This window comes from Puma concolor, chromosome B3, assembly GCF_028749965.1.
Source record: "Puma concolor isolate L17-30 chromosome B3, mPumCon1.1.hap2, whole genome shotgun sequence".
Lineage (NCBI taxonomy): Eukaryota > Metazoa > Chordata > Mammalia > Carnivora > Felidae > Puma > Puma concolor.
The window spans coordinates 121,629,181-121,648,423 of NC_141672.1; the positions used below are offsets into that span (position 1 = coordinate 121,629,181).

Sequence of the window (19,243 nt, forward strand, 5' to 3'; positions counted from 1 at the left end):
ATCCTTGGATCCTGCCTCTCATGTGCTCCTGTGACATGGGTGTGGAGACTTGTCTCTAGTTTGCAAGCAGGAGGCAGTTGTAAGTAAGCATTTTCATGAGTTGCCTCAGAGGGCTCAGAAGATTCCAAGTCTCCCATAAAGTGCAGTGATTTATTTTCCTCATAATAAATCATTTTGACATCTATACCTTTGTATCTTTTATACTAATTCTATGTGTGTACTTTTGTATTCTTTTTTTTTTAAGGCCCTTCATAATGTAGAAATTTCCAGTTCCATACAACTTGGATATGCTCTAGTGTCAGGGATTTGGGAGTTGTGTAAAAAGTCCTTGCTGTTCCTCTTTTTCTCCTTATTATAAACAAACATGTACACTGAATAACACTGAATCCCAGGTGATGGTTCAAAGCCTTACTGTGATATTACATTTCAACTTTTACAGGTCACTCAGAATTGGACTGTATTTTTAAATCCGAGAAGAAGTGAGCGCTTGGTGGTGAGCAGGACCTTTGAGATACTGAGCAGGTGGGTCTCAGGTGATCAAAGATCTTGAGGGAAGGTCCTCTGAGACATGCTCACTAAAAAGTTTGACCTGTGAGACTCAAATTTTTGGTACGAATAGCCAGATCAATTATATGACTTGGATGGGATGCTCTAACTGGGGAGACTGTGAACATGAGGGATGTAGGAGGGCATCATAACCACAAGTGTCAGGAAATGAGGATTGATTTCAGGGTCCATTTTGAAGCAAATGGTATTTTATAGTTGATTTTATAGTCATTAATATTATGAAGCTCTACAATGGAGAATTCCAGGAAATTTTCGGATTCTTTCTCTTTTTCTTTAATGCCACTCCATATTATGTCTGTAGGAGTTTGCTAGTCCTGTCATAACAAATACCACAGACTGCTTAAATTAAAAAGTAGAAATTTATTTCCTCAAGGGTTCAGCAGAGTTTGTCTTTTCAGAGGCCCCTCTCCTTGGTTTGACAATGCCTTCTACTTCCTGTGTTTTCACATGGTCTTTTCTGTGTTTGTGTCTGTCCCTATCCCTTCTTATAAGGATACCAGTCATACTGGATTAGGGACCACACTAGTGACCTTATTTTAACTTAATTACTCCTATAGAGACTCAGTCTCCAAATATAGTCATATTATGAAGTATTGAGGGTTAGGGTGTCAACATCTATATTTTGGGAGGACACAGTTTGGCTCACAACAGTTGCTGACCAAACTTTTAGAAAAATGCTTTAGTTTCACCATGCCACATACTGTTAATTATTTGGATGCTTATTATTCCAGGTACTTTCCCCCATCATCTGTGACAACCCATCTATATATTCTCAGGTTACATGTGGCCCTTTTCCAAATCACTGTCATGTGAGAATGGTTGGCTTTGCTATTTGTTAGCAGGTAAAGCAGTCAGTGTGTGATGAAGAGAAAGAGAATTTTAATTTTAAATGGCTAGAACCAATGTGAAAGTTCCTGCTCCTTGTTAATTGTTGGGGTGGCACCTGCCATGAAGCAGATACTGGCAGGTGGAGGCTGAGGGATCTACATTAGATGGATCTGACCACAGGGAGGCTGTGTCTGCATCTCACACTACTCATATATACCCTCAGAGCTCCTTGTCTGCCAGGTCAGTAATTGGGCTAAATCACTCTGAGATTAATTTGGGCTCTCATTATGGCCATAGATAACTTGTGTTGGGAAGGACACCAAGGAAACAAGCACTAATTGCTGACATAGGGTCTGGTTTCCTTTACTAATGGTAATATCTTTGCTTCATTCTACAGAGATACTGTTTCTATCAGCATTCGAGCCTCTGTCCAGCAGACCCAGGCTGTTCCTCTTCTGATGGCTCATCAGTATCTCCGTGCAAGCATAGAAGCACAAGTGATCATTGCTGTGGTCATCCTTGCTGGGGTCTACATGCTGATTATATTTGAGGTAACTTTCATGTCAGCTCTCAGATTTATTTGGGCTCACAAGTAAGTGTCTTTCAACGTGTGGATGTTTTGGATGGGCTAAGTTCTCCTTCTTTTTTTAAGTTTCTTTATTTATTTTGAGAGAAAGCATGAGCAGGGGTGGGGCAGAGTGAGAGGGAGAGAGAGAATCCCAAGCAGACTCTGTGCTGTTAGCATAGAGAGGGCCTGACATGGGGCTCGATCTCACAAACAATTAGATCATGACCTGAGCTGAAATCAAGGGTCGGATGCTTAACTCACTGATCTACCAGGTGCCCCTCAGTTCTGCTGTTTCTTTTTTTTAAGTTTATTTATTTATTTTGAGAGAGAGAGAGAGAGAGAGAGAGAGAGAGTGCACAAGGGGCAGAGAGAGAGAGGGAGAGAGAGAATCCCAAATGGGCTCCACACTGACAGTGTGGAGCCCAACTTGGGGCTTGAACTCACAAACCACGAGATCATGACCTGAGCTGAAATCAAGAGACACTTAACCGACTGCATCACCCAGGTGCCCTTCACTCAGTTCTGCTTCCTAATCAAACTGCCATGGCATCTTTCCTAAAAAGGAAGATTCCACCATTTTATGTAGAAAATTGATCTGTACTGGAATATTTGCTGAATGTTGGCAACTGACACATGCAAGATGAGCTGCATCAGGTACCAGCAAAAATTTACCTGAGAAAACTGAATATGTGCATGATTTTCTTACTCTCATTCTGCTGTTCACTTGAAATGTGACCCTGAAGGGGCAAATGTGGAAACTCTCTGAGATGTACATTAGACTGTCCCCTATTTGTTTCATAGGAATATGAATGTTATAGAGACTTGAGAGACCTTGGGCTATATGGGGGGGGGGGGGAAGGAATATTATCTGTTATGCTTATCAATTCAGTGTATGAGCCTTTTTACAAATGATCTTATGTCTTATAAATTATGTGTTTTTGGGGAGCTAAGCGTGGCCCTACCTTTAATAGCATGAAGCAAAGTGCAGACACTGCCTGGGTGGGCTGGTACATTGTTAATTTAATTGTGAAACCAGACTTACTGCAACACATTGATGAGAATCTTGGCTCCAGTAGGTTGAGCCTGGAAGGTCAGTAGAGAATGCACTTCTAAAGAAGCATTTCTTCTTTAGTGTAGGATAGGTATGAGAAATACCTTGGAGTTGTCAAGAAAATGGCCTGCAGGAGAAATGGCCAGGAAAGTTCCAGAAGTTTGCCTGTGGTTGTCTAGTGTGCCTGATGAGGAATGTTGGCTCCAGTAAGTTGAGCCCAAATTGTCCAACAAGGTCCACTCATTAGTTGTTATAGCTCTTATGTCTTCTTTATTCCAGAGTAGCTCTATTCTCTCCATTATTTTTCTCTTCTTTTTTTTAAACCAATATCATCATGTTTCAGGGTTCCCTTGGTCACCTAAACACTGTGATTTTTCTAGAAGGGCTCACAGACTCACAGGCAGCTCTGCCCTGTCTGGGCTGTGGTTTATTATCATGACCAACAGTGGAAGAAGCCTCATCAGGAAGTCTGGATGAGTCCAGAAGCAGGGTTCTGAAAGGTCTCCTTTCCCAGAAGGGGCCACATAGAACATGCTCCTTCCTTCAGCAGTGGCATTTATGCCCAGGGCAGCCTGCTTGACTCAGAGCTCCAGGGTATTGATGAAGGCTTGTCATGTAGGCTCCCTGAGCCCACCAAAGTCCTAGCCTCCCAGAAAGAAAGCAGGTGTTAACCATAAATCACATTTTATAAAAATAATTTAGACATGCTAGTACAGCAGAATGCAATGTTCTAAGCCTATATAACAACATTATCACTTTCTATCATAAGGAATATTCCAAAAGCCAAGTAACCAGATTCCAGCCAAGGGCCAACCCTAGAGCAGGCTCTTCTAAAGGCTCTTCTAATGATGGCAAACTTAGGCCTTCCAGGTTAGCTCTTTACTGTACCACCATCTAGTTCAAAAATATTTTTCTGTGGTTCTGTAGAACATCTTGCATCCTGGATTGGGCTAATGGACCCCTCATGGGATTCTTATTCTATTCCTTTTATTTCCTATGGACTACAATTTATATCTGAAGCCTTCAGGTTTTATTTTGGGGCCCTTTTGCTTCACAGGTGTTCTAGGAGTTTGACTTGCACCAAGGAGAAGTGTAATGTCTAGATGTCCCCCTTGCAGGGATGCTGAGACTGCTTAGTGAGTTTAGGTGGTGGCAGCCTGGCCCAGTGTTTATCAAGTTCCCTGTGACCTTTGCTCCTAATAGTTTTAATATTCACCAGGGACCATTAGCATTTGCAATGAATATTCTAATTCTGTCATTCTATCTGCATTTATAAATGACACATTCTGTACTGAAGAACTTTCTCCCACCCAATTTCATTAACGTGAAACACACTTAATGCCAGAAACACAAGATAAATTATTTTTCCTTAATTATCAATTTTCATAATAATGATTTGTTGCCTTAGCAACTTCCAGTGGTGTCCACTGAATTTATTTTTTGTCTGTCTCCCATTTACTGAGTATCATTTTGAACTTATGGGTTTAATAAATTCAATGTACTTTAATCAGTTACAGTCATTAGTAATTAAAAAATACAGTTTAATGCCAATTTATTTTTGAGAAGACTTCTTTTTATTCTAGAATTTGACTTTTTTTGTGTATAATTGTACAACCTTTCAAAATTACATAATTATAAATATTTATTAATCTTTCATTAATTAATGGCTGTTATTAATAGCCATTCAGAAAATGCTTTTCCCTCCCTCCCAACAGCCATGTTGAAGTAATAAAAGTCCTGTAAAGAGGCCAATTCAACATGGCTTTTACCCTGGCAGAAACAAAAAGTGAGGAGGTTAGAAGAAACTAGATATATTAGTTCAATGAAAGGCTCATTAAGGGCACCCTTTATAAGTCAGTCAGGTGAACTGCTGCCCCTCAGTATAAGGCCTCACTCCTCTCCTGCTCCATATTATAATATACCAGCCACATTATCTATCAAAAACCTTTTTTGTAATTGTTTTGAAATAATTAAAGATTCACAGGGCATTGCAAAGAAATGTACAGGGAAGTCCAATATATACTTCCCCAGCCTCCCTCAATATTAATGTGTTATATGACTATGGTTTAATAATATCAAGACCAAGAAATTGACATTGGTACAACCCATAGAGCTTATTCAGATTCAGTGGTTATAGAAGTGGCAGAGAAGTATGGAGACTCTGAGCTTGTCTTGCCCCTGAAATGCAGCTAGATCAGCATCAAAGCACTTTGAACACCTAAGAAACTGACCTGAGGATTAATGAAAAAATCTGCATAATTTGAGCCACAAAATTTGGCAGGTATATGGTATGGAGAGGTGAATTGGGGGAGAGAAAAGCTGCAGAACCATGGAGGGTAGGGAGCTGTTTTCACAAAGAAAGGACAGAAAGAGAAAGAGAAAAGGGATGATTGCAGCACATTGGGATTGTGCAAGAAAAGCACTCACCCCTGAAAGTACCTGGAAAGGAAGAGAGAGAGAGAGAGAATTAAAACACTTGCAGGGGACTGGACAAGAAATCTGTTCCCCAAAACCCCAAAATTTGAGAGAACAGAGAGGTTTTCAATACCACCAGGATTCTATAAACAATGGAGTGCAGAGTCTGAAGTTCTGGAGCTCAGTGTCTGGGAGTGCTCTGGTGAGGAAGTAGGGTGAATCCCTAGGATCAGGCAGTGTGGTCTGAGGGGTCTGTGTGCCACATGGTGAGAAGCTGTTCTCCTGCTTGGAGTGCAATTTGGTAGAGGACATACAGCCTCCCTGTGGGCAAAAGTCCTCATGGACCCTGGAGAGCAGCCACGTTTGCTGATATTGAGACAAAGATGCCAGAGTGTGGTAAAATCCTGGCACCAGCTGTGTGTTGTTTTTCCATAAACTCTGAGCCTCTCCTGCTGCACGATCACTGGAATGTTTTCTGGAACAAGCTGGCAACCAGCCATTGCTCTGTGAGACCCACCCCCAGAGAATTAGTGTGGGTCTCTGAAGTGTGGAGTTTTGAAACAGCCTCATCTGAGACAAAACTCTGGAGGGAGGCACTACCTGGCAGGTGGACAGCTTAGACATGGACAAGGTAGAGGCAGGGAGTGGATGGAGACCTGAGACAAGGGAGGGGTGCTTGATCATAGGTCAGGGAAGTGCAAAGTTCCTGTGCCAAAGACTAGGGAGCTGGGTGAAGCCATTTTCACCTCTGGCACATATAGGGATCCACCCCAGTAAGCTAATCAGTGCCACCAAGTGGAGAATGGAGCCATTACACCAAGCCCCACACACCTGCACCCTCCAGGCACATCCCCCAGAAGATCAAAACAAATCCTTCCCACCTGCTTAGTCTACAGACTAGTATGCTTCAAAGTTTCAGTTCGAGGGGAAACTGGTTGTAACTTCAGTCAGGTTTCCTTCTGCTTGCTGGTTCATTTATTTGTTCGTTTTCTTTACTTCTGTTTTTGCTTAAATTGTTTTCATTTTTTTCTTTCTTTTCTTTTTATTTCTTGGATACAGAAAGAGCAAATTCTTTTTTTATTGTTTTTTGTTTTGTAAATTAAAAATATTCTATTTTATTTTCTTTATTTTATTTTACTCTATTTTATTATTTAAAATTAAAAAATTAAACTTTTCCCCTTCCTCTTTTTTCTCTATTCTGTCAAGCTTTTTTCAACAAGCAGGTTGAAACACACCTAAGATCTATCTTTCTTTACTTGAATCTTTTTTGTCTTTGATTTTTTAATTTTAATTTTTTATTTTACTGTTTTTCTTTCTCCAAAATGACAAGACAGAGAAATTCACCCCAAAAGAAAGAACAGAAATAAATAATGGATTTAATCAACACAGATGTGAGTAAAATGTCTGAATTAGAATTTAAAACCACAGTTTTAAGAATCCTAGCTAGGGTTGAAAAAGCATAGAAGACACCAGAGAATCCCTTTCTGTGGAGACAAAAGAACTAAAATTTACTTAGGCCAAAATTAAAAATGCTGTATCCAAGATGCAATCTCAAATGGATGCCATGACAGCTAGGATGAATGAAGCAGAGCAGAAAATCAGTAATATAGGGGATAAAAGTATGGAAAATAATGAAGCAGAAAAAAAAGAGGGAAATAAAGGCAAAAGGTCATGATACAAGACTTAGAGAACTCAGTGACTTATTAAAGATGAATAACATTTGAATCATAGAAGTCCCAGAAAATAGAGAGAGGGAAAGAGGCAGAAGGTTTATGTGAACAAATTATAGCTGAAAACTTTCCTGATCTGGGAAGGACACAGACATCAAAATCCAATAAGCACAGAGAACTCCCATTAGGTTCAACAAAAACTGACCATCACCAAGGTATATCATAGTCAAATTCACAAAATACACAAAGAATTATGAAAAGAGGAAGGGAAAAACTGTCCTTAACCTAAAGGGGAAGACAGGTCAGGTTCACAGCAGATCTGTCCACAGAAACTTGGCAGGCCAGAAAGGAGTGTCAGGATATTTTCAACATGCTGGATTGGAAAAGTATGCAGCCAAGAATTCCTTATCCAGCAAAGCTATGATTCAAAATAGAAGTGGGGATAAAGAGTTTCCAGATAAACAAAAACTAAAGGAGCTTGTAACCACTAAACCAGCCCTGAAGGAAATTTTAAGGGGGAACTCTTTGAGTGGAGAAAAACAAAACAAAACAAAACAAAACAAAACAAGGCAAGACAAAACAAGACCAAAAGCAACGAAGACTAGAAAGGATCAGAGAGCATCACCCAGAAACACCACCAACTCTACAGGCCACACTATGGCACTAAATTCATATCTTTCAATAATCACTCTAAATGTAAATGGACTAAATGCTCCAATGAAAAGACATAGGGTGTCAGATGGATAAAAAAATAAGACACATCCATATGCTGCCTACAAGAGACTCATTCTAGACCTAAAGACACCTGAAGATTGAAAGGAGGGCATGGAGAACAATCTTATCATGCTAATGGATGTCAAGGGAAAGCCAAAGTAGCCATACTTATATCAGACAAGCTAGATTTTAAAACAAAGACTGTAACAAGAGATGAAGGGCATTCTATCATAATTAAGGGGTATACCAAGAAGATCAAACAATTGTAAATATTTATGCCCCCAACTTGAAAAACCCAAATATATAAATCAATTAATCACAAACATAAAGAAATTCATTGATAATAATAACATAATGGTAGGAGACTTTAACACTCCACTTACAACAATGGACAGATTAAGCAGAAAATCAACAAGGAAGCAATGGCTTTGAATGACACACTGGATTGGATGGACCTAACAGATATATTCAGAACATTTCACCCTAAAGCTGCAGAATGCAAATTCCTCTCGGGTGCCTATGGAACATTCTCAAAAACAGATCACGTACTGGGTCACAAATCAGCTCTCAACAAGTACAAAAAGATCAAGATTGTACCATGCATATTTTCAGATCACAATGCTATAAAACTTGAAATCAACCATAAGAAAAGATTTGGAAATACAATGAATACTTGGATATTAAAGAGCATCCTACTAAAGAATGAATGGGTTAACCGAGAAATTAAACAGGAAATTAAAAAGTACATGGAAGCCAATGAAAATGACAACACGACAGTCCAAAACCTCTGGGATGCAGCAAGAGTGGTCATAAGAGGGAAGTATATATAAATACAGGCCTTCCTAAAGAAGGAAGAAATGTCTCAAATATGCATACTAACCTTACACCTAAAGGATCTGGAAAAAGAACAGCAAATACAACCCCAAACCAGCAGAAGAAGGAAAATAATAAAGATTGGAAGGGAAATCAATGATATCAAAATAAAAAAGCAGTAGAACACATCAACGAAAGTAGGAGCTGGCTTTTTAAAAAAATGTTTATTTTTGAGAGAGAGAGGGAGACAAAGCATGAGCTAGGGAGGGGCAGAGAGAGAGAGGGAGACACAGAATCTGAAGCAGGCTCCAGGCTCTGAGCTGTCAGCGCAAAGCCTGATGCGGGGCTCAAACCCACAAACCTTGAGATCATGACATGAGCCGAATTTATTTTTTTTAATTTTTTTTAACGTTTATTTATTTTTGAGACAGAGAGAGACAGAGCATGAATGGGGGAAGGTCAGAGAGAAAGAGGGAAACACAGAATCTGAAACAGGCTCCAGGCTCTGAGCAGTCAGCACAGAGCCAGATGCGGGGCTCGAACTCATGGACCGTGAGATCGTGACCTGAGCCGAAGTCGGATGCCCAACTGACTGAGCCACCTAGGTGCCCCAACATGAGCCGAATTTAGAGGCGTAACTGGCTGAGCCACCCAGGTGTCCCAGGAGCTGGCTTGTTGAAAGAATTAAAAAAATTGATAAGCCACTAGTCAGATTGATCAAAAAGAAGAAAGAAAAGACACAAAATCACAAATGAAAGAGGAGAGATACCAACTTCTGTGTGCAGAAATACACACAATAATAAGAGAATATTTTGAGCAATTATATGCCAACAAATTGTGCTATCTGGAAGAAATGGACAAATTTCTAGAAACAGATTTAAGTGGTTATACATACACTTTGTGTGTGTGTGTGTGTGTGTGTTTGCATGTGTGACTGTATACAATTATATATATAGCTTTGTGTAAGTACAACTGCAATAAGGATACTTAAACTGTACCATCACCACAAGCTCCCTGTGATAGCTCTGTATAGCCACACCCATCTCCTTCTTCATCATCTCTTAGGCCTGGTAACTACTAATTTGGTCTCCCTCTCTATAATTAAGTTATTTCACCAATGCTTTGTAGTGTAATAATGTAGAGTGTGTCCTTTTGAGATTGGCTTTTTTTTCAGTCAGCATGATTTCCTTGAGGTTCGTCCAAAGTGTTGCATAATCACTATTTTATTTCTTTTTTATTACTGAATAACATTCTGTGATATGGATGGAATAGTGTGTTTAAGCATTTATCCTCTGAAAGGCTAAAATGATTTTTTTCATCGTTGGACTACATAAATAAAGATGCTATGAATACTTAAAAATATTTTTAAAAAATTAATGATGTTTTATGTTGTTTTATATGTACTTTATTCTAGACATAAGGACTTTGTTGGTTGTGTAGTTTGCAAATGTTTTCTCTTAGTTCAGTTTATAAATGTTTTCTTTCATAGATTGTGCTGTTGGTGTCAAGTTAAAGAACCTACACCTAGATCCCAAAGATCTTTTCCTATGTTTTTTCCTGAACTTTATGTCGTCTTACTTTTACATTTGAGTCTATGATCCATTTTGTGTTTGCCTTTGTTTAAAGTGTGAAGTTTAGGGAGAGACTAACTTTTTAATCTATGGAGCATTATTTAAACTTATGGACCTCCAGCACCATTTATTGAAAAGCCTAACACATTCTAATTGCTTTTGATCATTTGTTAAAAATTAATTGGACATATTGTGTGGATATATTTCTTAGTTCTCTATTGTGTTTCATTGATCTATGTGTGTATTCTTCCACCAGTACCATGATATCTTAAGTACTTCAGATATATCATAAATCCTGACACTGAGATGAGTTATTCATTCCACTTTTATTTTTCAGAATTTTACTGTCCATTCTATGGTCTTTGTCTTTGCATATATATTTTAGAAAGACCTTCCAGTCCATGAATATTATATGCCTCTTCATTTATTTAGGTATTTGATTTATTTCATAATTTTTCATCACAAAGATTGTGTACATATTTTGGTAAATTTATACCTAAGTGTTTCCTCTATTTTTGGGGCAATTGTTATGGTATTGTGTTTTTATTTTAGTTTCCATTTTTTCATTGTCAGTATATACAAGTGCATTTGATTTTTGTATGTTGATCTTGTAACCTGTTACTTTATTGTTAATAATAACACTAACAATATTTTTACTTATTAGTTCTTGGAAGTTTTTTTGTAGATTCTCTGGGATTTTCTATATATATAATCATACCATTTGCAATAAGAACACTATTATTTATTTATTTTTTCAAGTCTATATGCCTTTAATTTTCATGCTTTATTGCAGTGGTGAAAATAAGAGTGGTGACAGTGGATATCCTTATCTGTTTCTGATCTTAAAGGGATGGGGCGCCTGGGTGGCGCAGTCGGTTAAACGTCCGACTTCAGCCAGGTCATGATCTCGCAGTCCGTGAGTTCGAGCCCCGCGTCGGGCTCTGGGCTGATGGCTCAGAGCCTGGAGCCTGTTTCTGATTCTGTGTCTCCCTCTCTCTCTGCCCCTCCCCCGTTCATGCTCTGTCTCTCTCTGTCCCCCCAAAAAATAAATAAACGTTAAGGGAAAGCATTCTGTCTTTCACCATTAAGTATGATGTTATGTTTAGATATTGTAGATGCTGTTTAAAAGATTGAGTACATTCTTTTCTTTTCTTGGGATACTGAGAGTTTTTACCATAATTGGGTATGGAATTTTTGCAGTGTCCTTTTGTGTCAGTTGATTTCCTTCATTAGCTGTTTGATATGGAAGAGTACACTGATTTATTCTAGAATTTTGGACCAGCCTTGCATATCTCGAACAAATCTTTCTTTTCTAATGTATATGTTGGTGTAACTTTTTTTTTGTATCACTTTTGCTCTTAGCAATTCTTTTTTTTAAATCTTAATATCTTACAACTTGTTTTAATTTTTTTAGTTTTTTTTAATATTGAGTTATTTTTCTTTTTTTATTAAATTCTATTTTTCATTTTTTTAAATTTGCATCCAAATTAGTTAGCATATAGTGCAACAATGATTTCAGGAGTAGATTCCTTAGTGCCCCTTACCCATTTAGCACCTCCCCCCCTCCCACAACCCCTCCAGTAGCCCTCAGTTTGTTGTCCATATTTATGAGTCTCTTCTGTTTTGTCCCACTCCCTGTTTTTATATTATTTTTGTTTCTCTTCCCTTATGTTCATCTGTTTTGTTTCTTAAAGTCCTATATGAGTGAAGTCATATGATTTTTGTCTTTCTCTGACTGACTAATTTTACTTAGCATAATAGCCTCCAGTTCCATCCATGTAGTTGCAAATGGCAAGATTTCATTCTTTTTGATTGGTGAGTAATACTCCATTGTGTGTGTGTGTGTGTACACACACCACATTTTCCTTATCCATTCATCCATCGATGGACATTTGGGCTCTTTCCATACTTTGGCTATTGTTGATAGTGCTGCTATAAACATGGGGATGAATGTGTCCCTTCAAAACAGCATACCTGTGTCCCTTGGACAAATGCCTAGTATTGCAATTGCTGGGTTATAGGGTAGCTCTATTTTTAATTTTTTGAGGAACCTCCATACTGTTTTCCAGAGTGGCTGTACCAGCTTGCATTCCCACCAGCAATGCAAAAGAGATCCTCTTTCTCTGCATCCTTGCCAACATCTGTTGTTGCCCGAGTTGTTAATGTTAGCCATTCTGACAGGTGTCAGGTGGTATCTCATTGTGGTTTTGATTTGTATTTCCCTGATGAGGAGTGATGTTGAACATTTTTTCATGTGTCGGTTGGCCATCTGGATGTCTTCTTTGGAGAAGTGTCTATTCATGTCTTTTGCCCATTTCTTCACAGGGTTCTTTGTTTTTTGGGTGTTGAATTTGATAAGTTCTTTATAGATTTTGGATACTAACCCTTTATCTGATATGTCGTTTGCAAATATCTTCTCCCATTCTGTCAGTTGCTTTGTAGTTTTGCTGATTGTTTCCTTCGCTGTGCAGAAGATCTTTATTTTGATGAGGTCCCAGTAGTTCATTTTTGCTTTTGTTTTCCTTGCCTCCAGAGACGTGTTGAGGAAGATGTTGCTGTGGCCAAGATCAAAGAGGTTTCTGCCTGCTTTCTTCTCGAGGATTTTGATGGCTTCCTGTCTTACATTGAGGTCTTTCATCCATTTTGAGTTTATTTTTGTGTCTGGTGTAAGAAAGTGGTCCAGGTTCATTCTTCTGCATGTCGCTGTCCAGTTTTCCCAGCACCACCTGCTGAAGAGACTGTTTTTATTCCATTGGATATTCTTTCCTTCTTTTTCAAAGATTAGTTGGTCATACGTTTGTGGGTCCATTTCTGGGTTCTCTATTCTGTTCCATTGATCTGAGTGTCTGTTCTTGTGCCAGTGCCATACTGTCTTGATGATTACAGCTTTGTAGTATAGCTTGAAGTCCGGGATTGTGATGCCTCCTGCTTTGGTTTTCTTTTTCAAGATTGCTTTGGCTATTCTGGGTTTTTTCTGGTTCCATACAAATTTTAGGATTATTTGTTCTAGCTCTTTGAAGAATGCTAGCTGTTATTTTGATAGGGGTTAATAATAATGCTGGTGTTATTTTGATAGGGGTTGCTTTGAGTATGTAGATTGCTTTGGGTAGTATCAACATTTTAACAATATTTCTTCTTCCTATCCAGGAGCATGGAATCTTTTTCCATTTTTTGTGTCTTATTCAATACCTTTCATAAGCTTTCTATAGTTTTCAATGTACAGATTTTTCACCTCTTTGGTTAGATTTATTCCTAGGTATTTTATGGTTTTTTGTACAACTGTAGATGAGATCGATTCCTTGATTTATCTTTTTGTCACTTCATTCTTGGTGTATAGGAATGCAACCGATTTTGTGCATTGATTTTATATCTTGCAACTTTGCTAAATTCATGAATCAATTCTAGCGGGTTTTTTGTGGAATCTTTTGGGTTTTCCATATAGAGTATCATGCCATCTGCAAAGAGTGAAAGTCTGACCTCCTCCTGGCCGATTTGGATGCCTTTTATTTCTTTGTGTTGTCTGATTGCAGAGGCTAAGACTTCCAATACTATGTTGAATAACAGTGGCAAGATGGACATCCCTGTCTTGTTCCTGACCTTAGGGGGAAAGGTCTCAGTTTTTCCCCACTGAGGATGATATTAGTGTTGGGTCACTCATATATGGCTCTTATTATCTTGAGGTATGATCCTTCTATCCCTACTTTCTTGAGGGTTTTTATCAAGATAGGATGGTGCATTTTGTCAAATGTTTTCTCTGTGTCTGTTGAGAGGATCATATGGTTCTTGTCCTTTCTTTTATTGATGTGATTAATCACATTAATTGTTTTGTGGATATTGATCCAGCCCTGCATCCCAGGTATAAATCTCACTTGGTCGTGGTAAATAATTTTTTTTAATGTATTGTTGGATCCATTTGGCTAATATCTTGTGGAGGGTTTTTGCATGCATGTTCATCAGGGAAATTTGTCTATAGTTCTCCTTTTTAGTGGGGTCTCTGTCTGGTTTTGGAGTCAAGGTAATGCTGGCTTCATATAAAGACTTTGGAAGTTTTCCTTCCGTTTCTATTTTCTGGAACAGTTTCAGGAGAATAGGTGCTAACTCTTCCTTAAATGTTTCTTACAATTCCCCTGGAAAGCCATCTGGCAATGAACTCTTGTTTTTTGAGAGATTTTTGATTACTAATTCGATTTCCTTAGTGGTTATGGGTCTGTTCAAATTTTCTATTTCTTCCTGTTTCAGTTTTGGTAGTGTATATATTTCTAGGAATTTGTCCATTTCTTCCAGATTGGCCATTTTATTGGCATATAGTTGCTCATAATATTTTCCTATTATTGTTTTTATTTCTGCTGTGTTGGTTGTGATCTCTCCTCTTTCATCTTGTTTTTATTTATTTAGGTCCTTTCCTGTTTCTTTTTGATCAAACTGGCTAGTGGTTTATCAATTTTGTTAATTCTTTCATAGAACCAGCTTCTGGTTTCATTGATTTGTTCTACTGGGTTTTGTTTTTGTTTTTTTGTTTTTTTGTTTTTTTTGGTTTTGATAGCATTAGTTTCTGCTCTAATCTTTATTATTTCCTGTATTCTGCTGGTTTTGTGTTTTATTTGCTGTTCTTTTTCCAGCTCTTTAAGGCATAAGGTTACGTTGTGTATCTGAGATCTTTCTTCCTTCTTTAGGAAGGCCTGGATTGCTATATACTTTCCTCTTGTGACTGCCTTTGCTGTATCCTAGAGGTTTTGGGTTGTGGTGTTATCATTTTCATTGGCTTCCATGAACTTTTTAATTTCCTCTTTTACTTCTTGGTTAGCCCATTCATTTTTTTGTAGGATGTTGTTTCATCTCCAAATATTTGTTACCATTCCAAATTTTTTCTTGTGGTTGGTTTCAAGTTTCATAGCATTGTGGTCTGAACATATGCACGGTATGATCTCGATCTTTTTGTACTTGCTGAGGGCTGATTTGTGTCCCAGTGTGTGATCTTTCTGGAGAACATTCCATGTGCACTGGAGAAGAATGTATATTCTGGTGCTTTAGGATGAAATGTTCTGAATATATCTGTTAAGTTCATCTGGTCCAGTGTGTCATTCAAAGCCATTGATTCCTCCTTGATTTTTTGACTAGATGATCTGTCCATTGCTGTGAGTGGTGTGTTGAAGTCTCCTACTATTATGGTGTTACTGTCGATGAGTTTCTTTATGTTTGTGATAATTTATGTATATATTTGGGTATTCCACATTTGGCACATAAATGTTTACAATTGTTAGGTCTTCTTGGTGGATAGACCCCTTGATTATGATATAATGCCCTTCTGCATCTCTTGATACAGTCTTTATTTTAAAGTCTAGATTTTCTGATATATATGGCTACTCCGGCTTTCTTTTGTTGACCATTAGCATGATAGATGGTTCTCCATCCCTGTACTTTCAATCTGAAGGTGTCTTTAGGTCTAAAGTGGGTCTCTTGTAAACAGCATATAGATGGATCTTGTTTTCTTATCCATTCTGTTACCCTATGTCTTTTGATTGGAGCATTGAGTCTATTGATGTTTAGAGCGAGTACTGAAAGATACGAATTTGTTGCCATTATGTTGCTTGTACAGTTGGAGTTTCTGATGGTGTTCTCTGGTCCTTTCTAAGTTTTGTTGCTTTTGGTATGTATGTATGTATGTATGTATGTATGTATGTATGTATGTATTTTTTCATCTTTTCTCCCCTCAGAGAATCCCCTTAAAATTTCTTGCAGGGTTGGTTCAGTGGTCCTAAACTCCTTTAATTTTTGTTTTGTCTGGGAAACTTTTTATCTCTCCTTCTATTTTGAATGACAGCCTTGCTGGATAAAGAATTCTTGGCTGCATATTTTTCTGATTCAGCACATTGAATGTATCCTGCCACTCCTTTCTGGCCTGCCAAGATTCTGTGGATAGGTCTGTTGCAAACCTGATTTGTGTTCCCTTGTAGGTTAGGGACTTTTTTTCCCCCTTGCTGCTTTCATGATCCTCTCCTTGCCTGAGTATTTTGTGAATTAGAGTATGATCTGCCTTGTTGATGGTCAGTTTTTGTTGAATCTAATGGGGTTCCTCTGTGCTTCCTGGATTTTGATGTCTGTGTCTTTCCCCAGGTTAGGAAAGTTTTCTGCTTGATTTGCTCACATAACCCTTCTACCCTTATTTCTGTCTCTTCCTCTTCTGGGATCCCTATGATTCTGATGTTGTTCCTTTTTAATGAGTCGCTGATTTCTCTAAGTCTTAAATTGTGCTCTTTTGTCTTAATCTCCCTCTTTTTTTCTGCTTCATTTTTCTCTATAAGTTTGTCCTCTATATTGCTGATTCTGTGTTCTGTCTCATCCATCCTTGCTGCTGCAGCATTCATCTGTGATTGCAGCTCAGGTATAGCATTTTTAATTTTATTATGACTAGTTTTTACTTCTTTTATCTCTTCAGAAAGGGATTCTAATCTCTTGTTGACTCCAGCTAGTATTCTTATTATCGTGATTCTAAATCCTGGTTCAGACATCTTGGTTGTATCTGTGTTGATTAAATCACTGGCCGTCATTTCTTTGTGCTTTCTTTTGGGGTGAAGTCCTTCGTTTTGTCATTTTGAAGGGAGAAAAGGAATTAATGAGGTAGAAAAATTAAGATTAAAGATAATTAAAATTTAAAAAATATTAAAATTAAAAATACACAGACACAAAATCGAATAAATGATGCTAGATCCTAGGTGTGTTTTGGTCTGGGCGTTGAAAGTGGTTTGACAGATTAGAGAAAAAAGGGGGGGGTAAAAAGGAAATCATTTGAGAATTTGAAAAAATGCATACACTGAAGTAGACTAAAATAAAATGATGGAAGTAAATTAGAATTTGAGAACATTTACAGAAAAGTAAAAAATATAGTAAAAAATTAAAGAAAAATATTTTTAATAAAATTGAAAATAAAAATGAATTTTTTTCTGTTTCTGTATTCAAGAAAAAGAAGTAAAAAAGAGGAAAAAAAATTGAATAGATGGACATGCTAACAGATTGAAATATGACTGAAATTACTTCATTTTCTCCTAGAAGTCAGACTATGAAGTGCTTTATAGCCCATAAACTAATTAGGTGGTGAGACCTGTGTTCTTGAAAGGGAGGTTGGCCCAGTTGGGCGGGGTAGGTATAACAGCTCCATTCTCCACTAGATGGCGCTGCTTACATACTAGGGTGGAGAGTTGTGGCGCTTGTAGTTTGGTATGCGCATGTGTGGGAGCGGTGAAAATGGCATCACCCAGCTACCCAGTCTCTAGTATCCTTCTCCCTGGTCAGCAATCACACACCCATCATCTCTCTTCAGCTTTCATCCACGCTACAGTTTTTCACTGTCTGTGACCAGGCCCCAGTCAGTACCTCTCTCCTGAGTTTTGTCTCAGATGTGGCTGTTTTCCCTGGCCACTTACTTCTGAAGGACTGTGGCTTTAACCCATTCTGCCCCTCTGCAGAAGGGTCTCACAGAGCAATGGCCGAATGATCAATGGCTGAATGTCGGCTGTACCCAGGAATTCTTGCTGGACCATGCTGCTTTTGGTACCCCAAGACTGCAGCCAGGTGTCAGCCCACCCCAGAAAACGTTTGTGAGATAGTGTAGCAGCAGAGTTTCAGGGATTATGGAAAATCACAACACACATCTGGCACCAGGCTTCAAATTTAATAACCTTGTTCCAGCACCAGCAAATGTGGCCATTTTCTGGGGTCTGCTGGGACCAGGTGGCTTCAGCAGTCTCTACCAAATGTCCTTCCAGCAGTGGAACCACTTTTCCCTGTGTGGCCCAAGAACCTCCCGGACTCCACTCTTTTCTTGGGGATTCACCCTTCCTACCAGAGCACCTCCAGGTATTGAGTTGTGGAGTTTCAGACTTTGCACTCTCCTTGTTTATAGTCTTAATGGAATTTAAACCCTCTCCTTTCTCCTTTCTCCTCTCTCCCTTTTTAGTTTAGTCCCTGTGGCTGTTTCTAATTTTCCACTTTCTCTCCAGTTGCTTTTGGGGAGGGGTGCTTTCCCATATTCTTCCCACCCCCCATCTCTGTCTTCTCTCTACCCACAAAAGCACCTCCCTTCCCGTGGCTTCTTGCTCCCCAAGTTCACCTCTCCACACCATGTACCTGCTGAATTCTGTGGTTCAGGTTGTGCAGATTGTTGTGTTAATACTCCAATCAGTTTTCTAGGTGTGCAGTGATTTAGTATTGGTTTGGCTACATTTCATGGACTTGAGACACACAAAAAACTTCCATGCTCTTCTGCCATCTTGGCTCCTCCTTCTCCCTCTTAGCACTTCTTTAGCTGCATCCTACATTCTGATAAGTTGTATTTTCAATTTCATCTAGTTCTATCTTTTTTTTTAATATATGAAATTTATTGTCAAATTGGTTTCCATACAACACCCAGTGCTCATCCCAAAAGGTGCCCTCCTCAATACCCATCACCCACCCTCCCCTCCCTCCAACCCCCCATCAACCCTCAGTTTGTTCTCAGTTTTTAACAGTCTCTTATGCTTTGGCTCTCTCCCACTCTAACCTCTTTTTTTTTTTTTTTTTTCTTTTTCCTTCCCCTCCTCCATGGGTTCCTGTTAAGTTTCTCAGGATCCACATAAGAGTGAAACCATATGGTATCTGTCTTTCTCTGTATGGCTTATTTCACTTAGCATCACACTCTCCAGTTCCATCCATGTTGCTACAAAAGGCCATATTTCATTTTTTCTCATTGCCACGTAGTATTCCATTGTGTATATAAACCACAATTTCTTTATCCATTCATCAGTTGATGGACATTTAGGCTCTTTCCATAATTTGGCTATTGTTGAGAGTGCTGCTATGAACATTGGGGTACAAGTGCCCCTATGCATCAGTACTCCTGTGTCCCTTGGATAAATTCCTAGCAGTGCTATTGCTGGGTCATAGGGTAGGTCTATTTTTAATTTTCTGAGGAACCTCCACACTGCTTTCCAGAGCGGCTGCACCAATTTCCATTCCCACCAACAGTGCAAGAGGGTTCCCGTTTCTTCAATCCTCTCCAGCATCTATAGTC

General features: G+C 38.6%; 1 protein-coding gene across 1 annotated transcript in view; it reads left to right on the forward strand.

Moving 5' to 3' along the window:
- Window positions 1-19,243, forward strand: part of OCA2 (OCA2 melanosomal transmembrane protein) — a 559,846-nt gene that overhangs the window by 130,786 nt on the left and 409,817 nt on the right. The window contains exons 8-9 of the mRNA XM_086711326.1: window positions 440-522; window positions 1,793-1,946. Of these exons, the coding sequence (XP_086567452.1) occupies window positions 440-522; window positions 1,793-1,946 (237 nt within the window). The remainder of the gene's footprint in view (window positions 1-439; window positions 523-1,792; window positions 1,947-19,243) is intronic.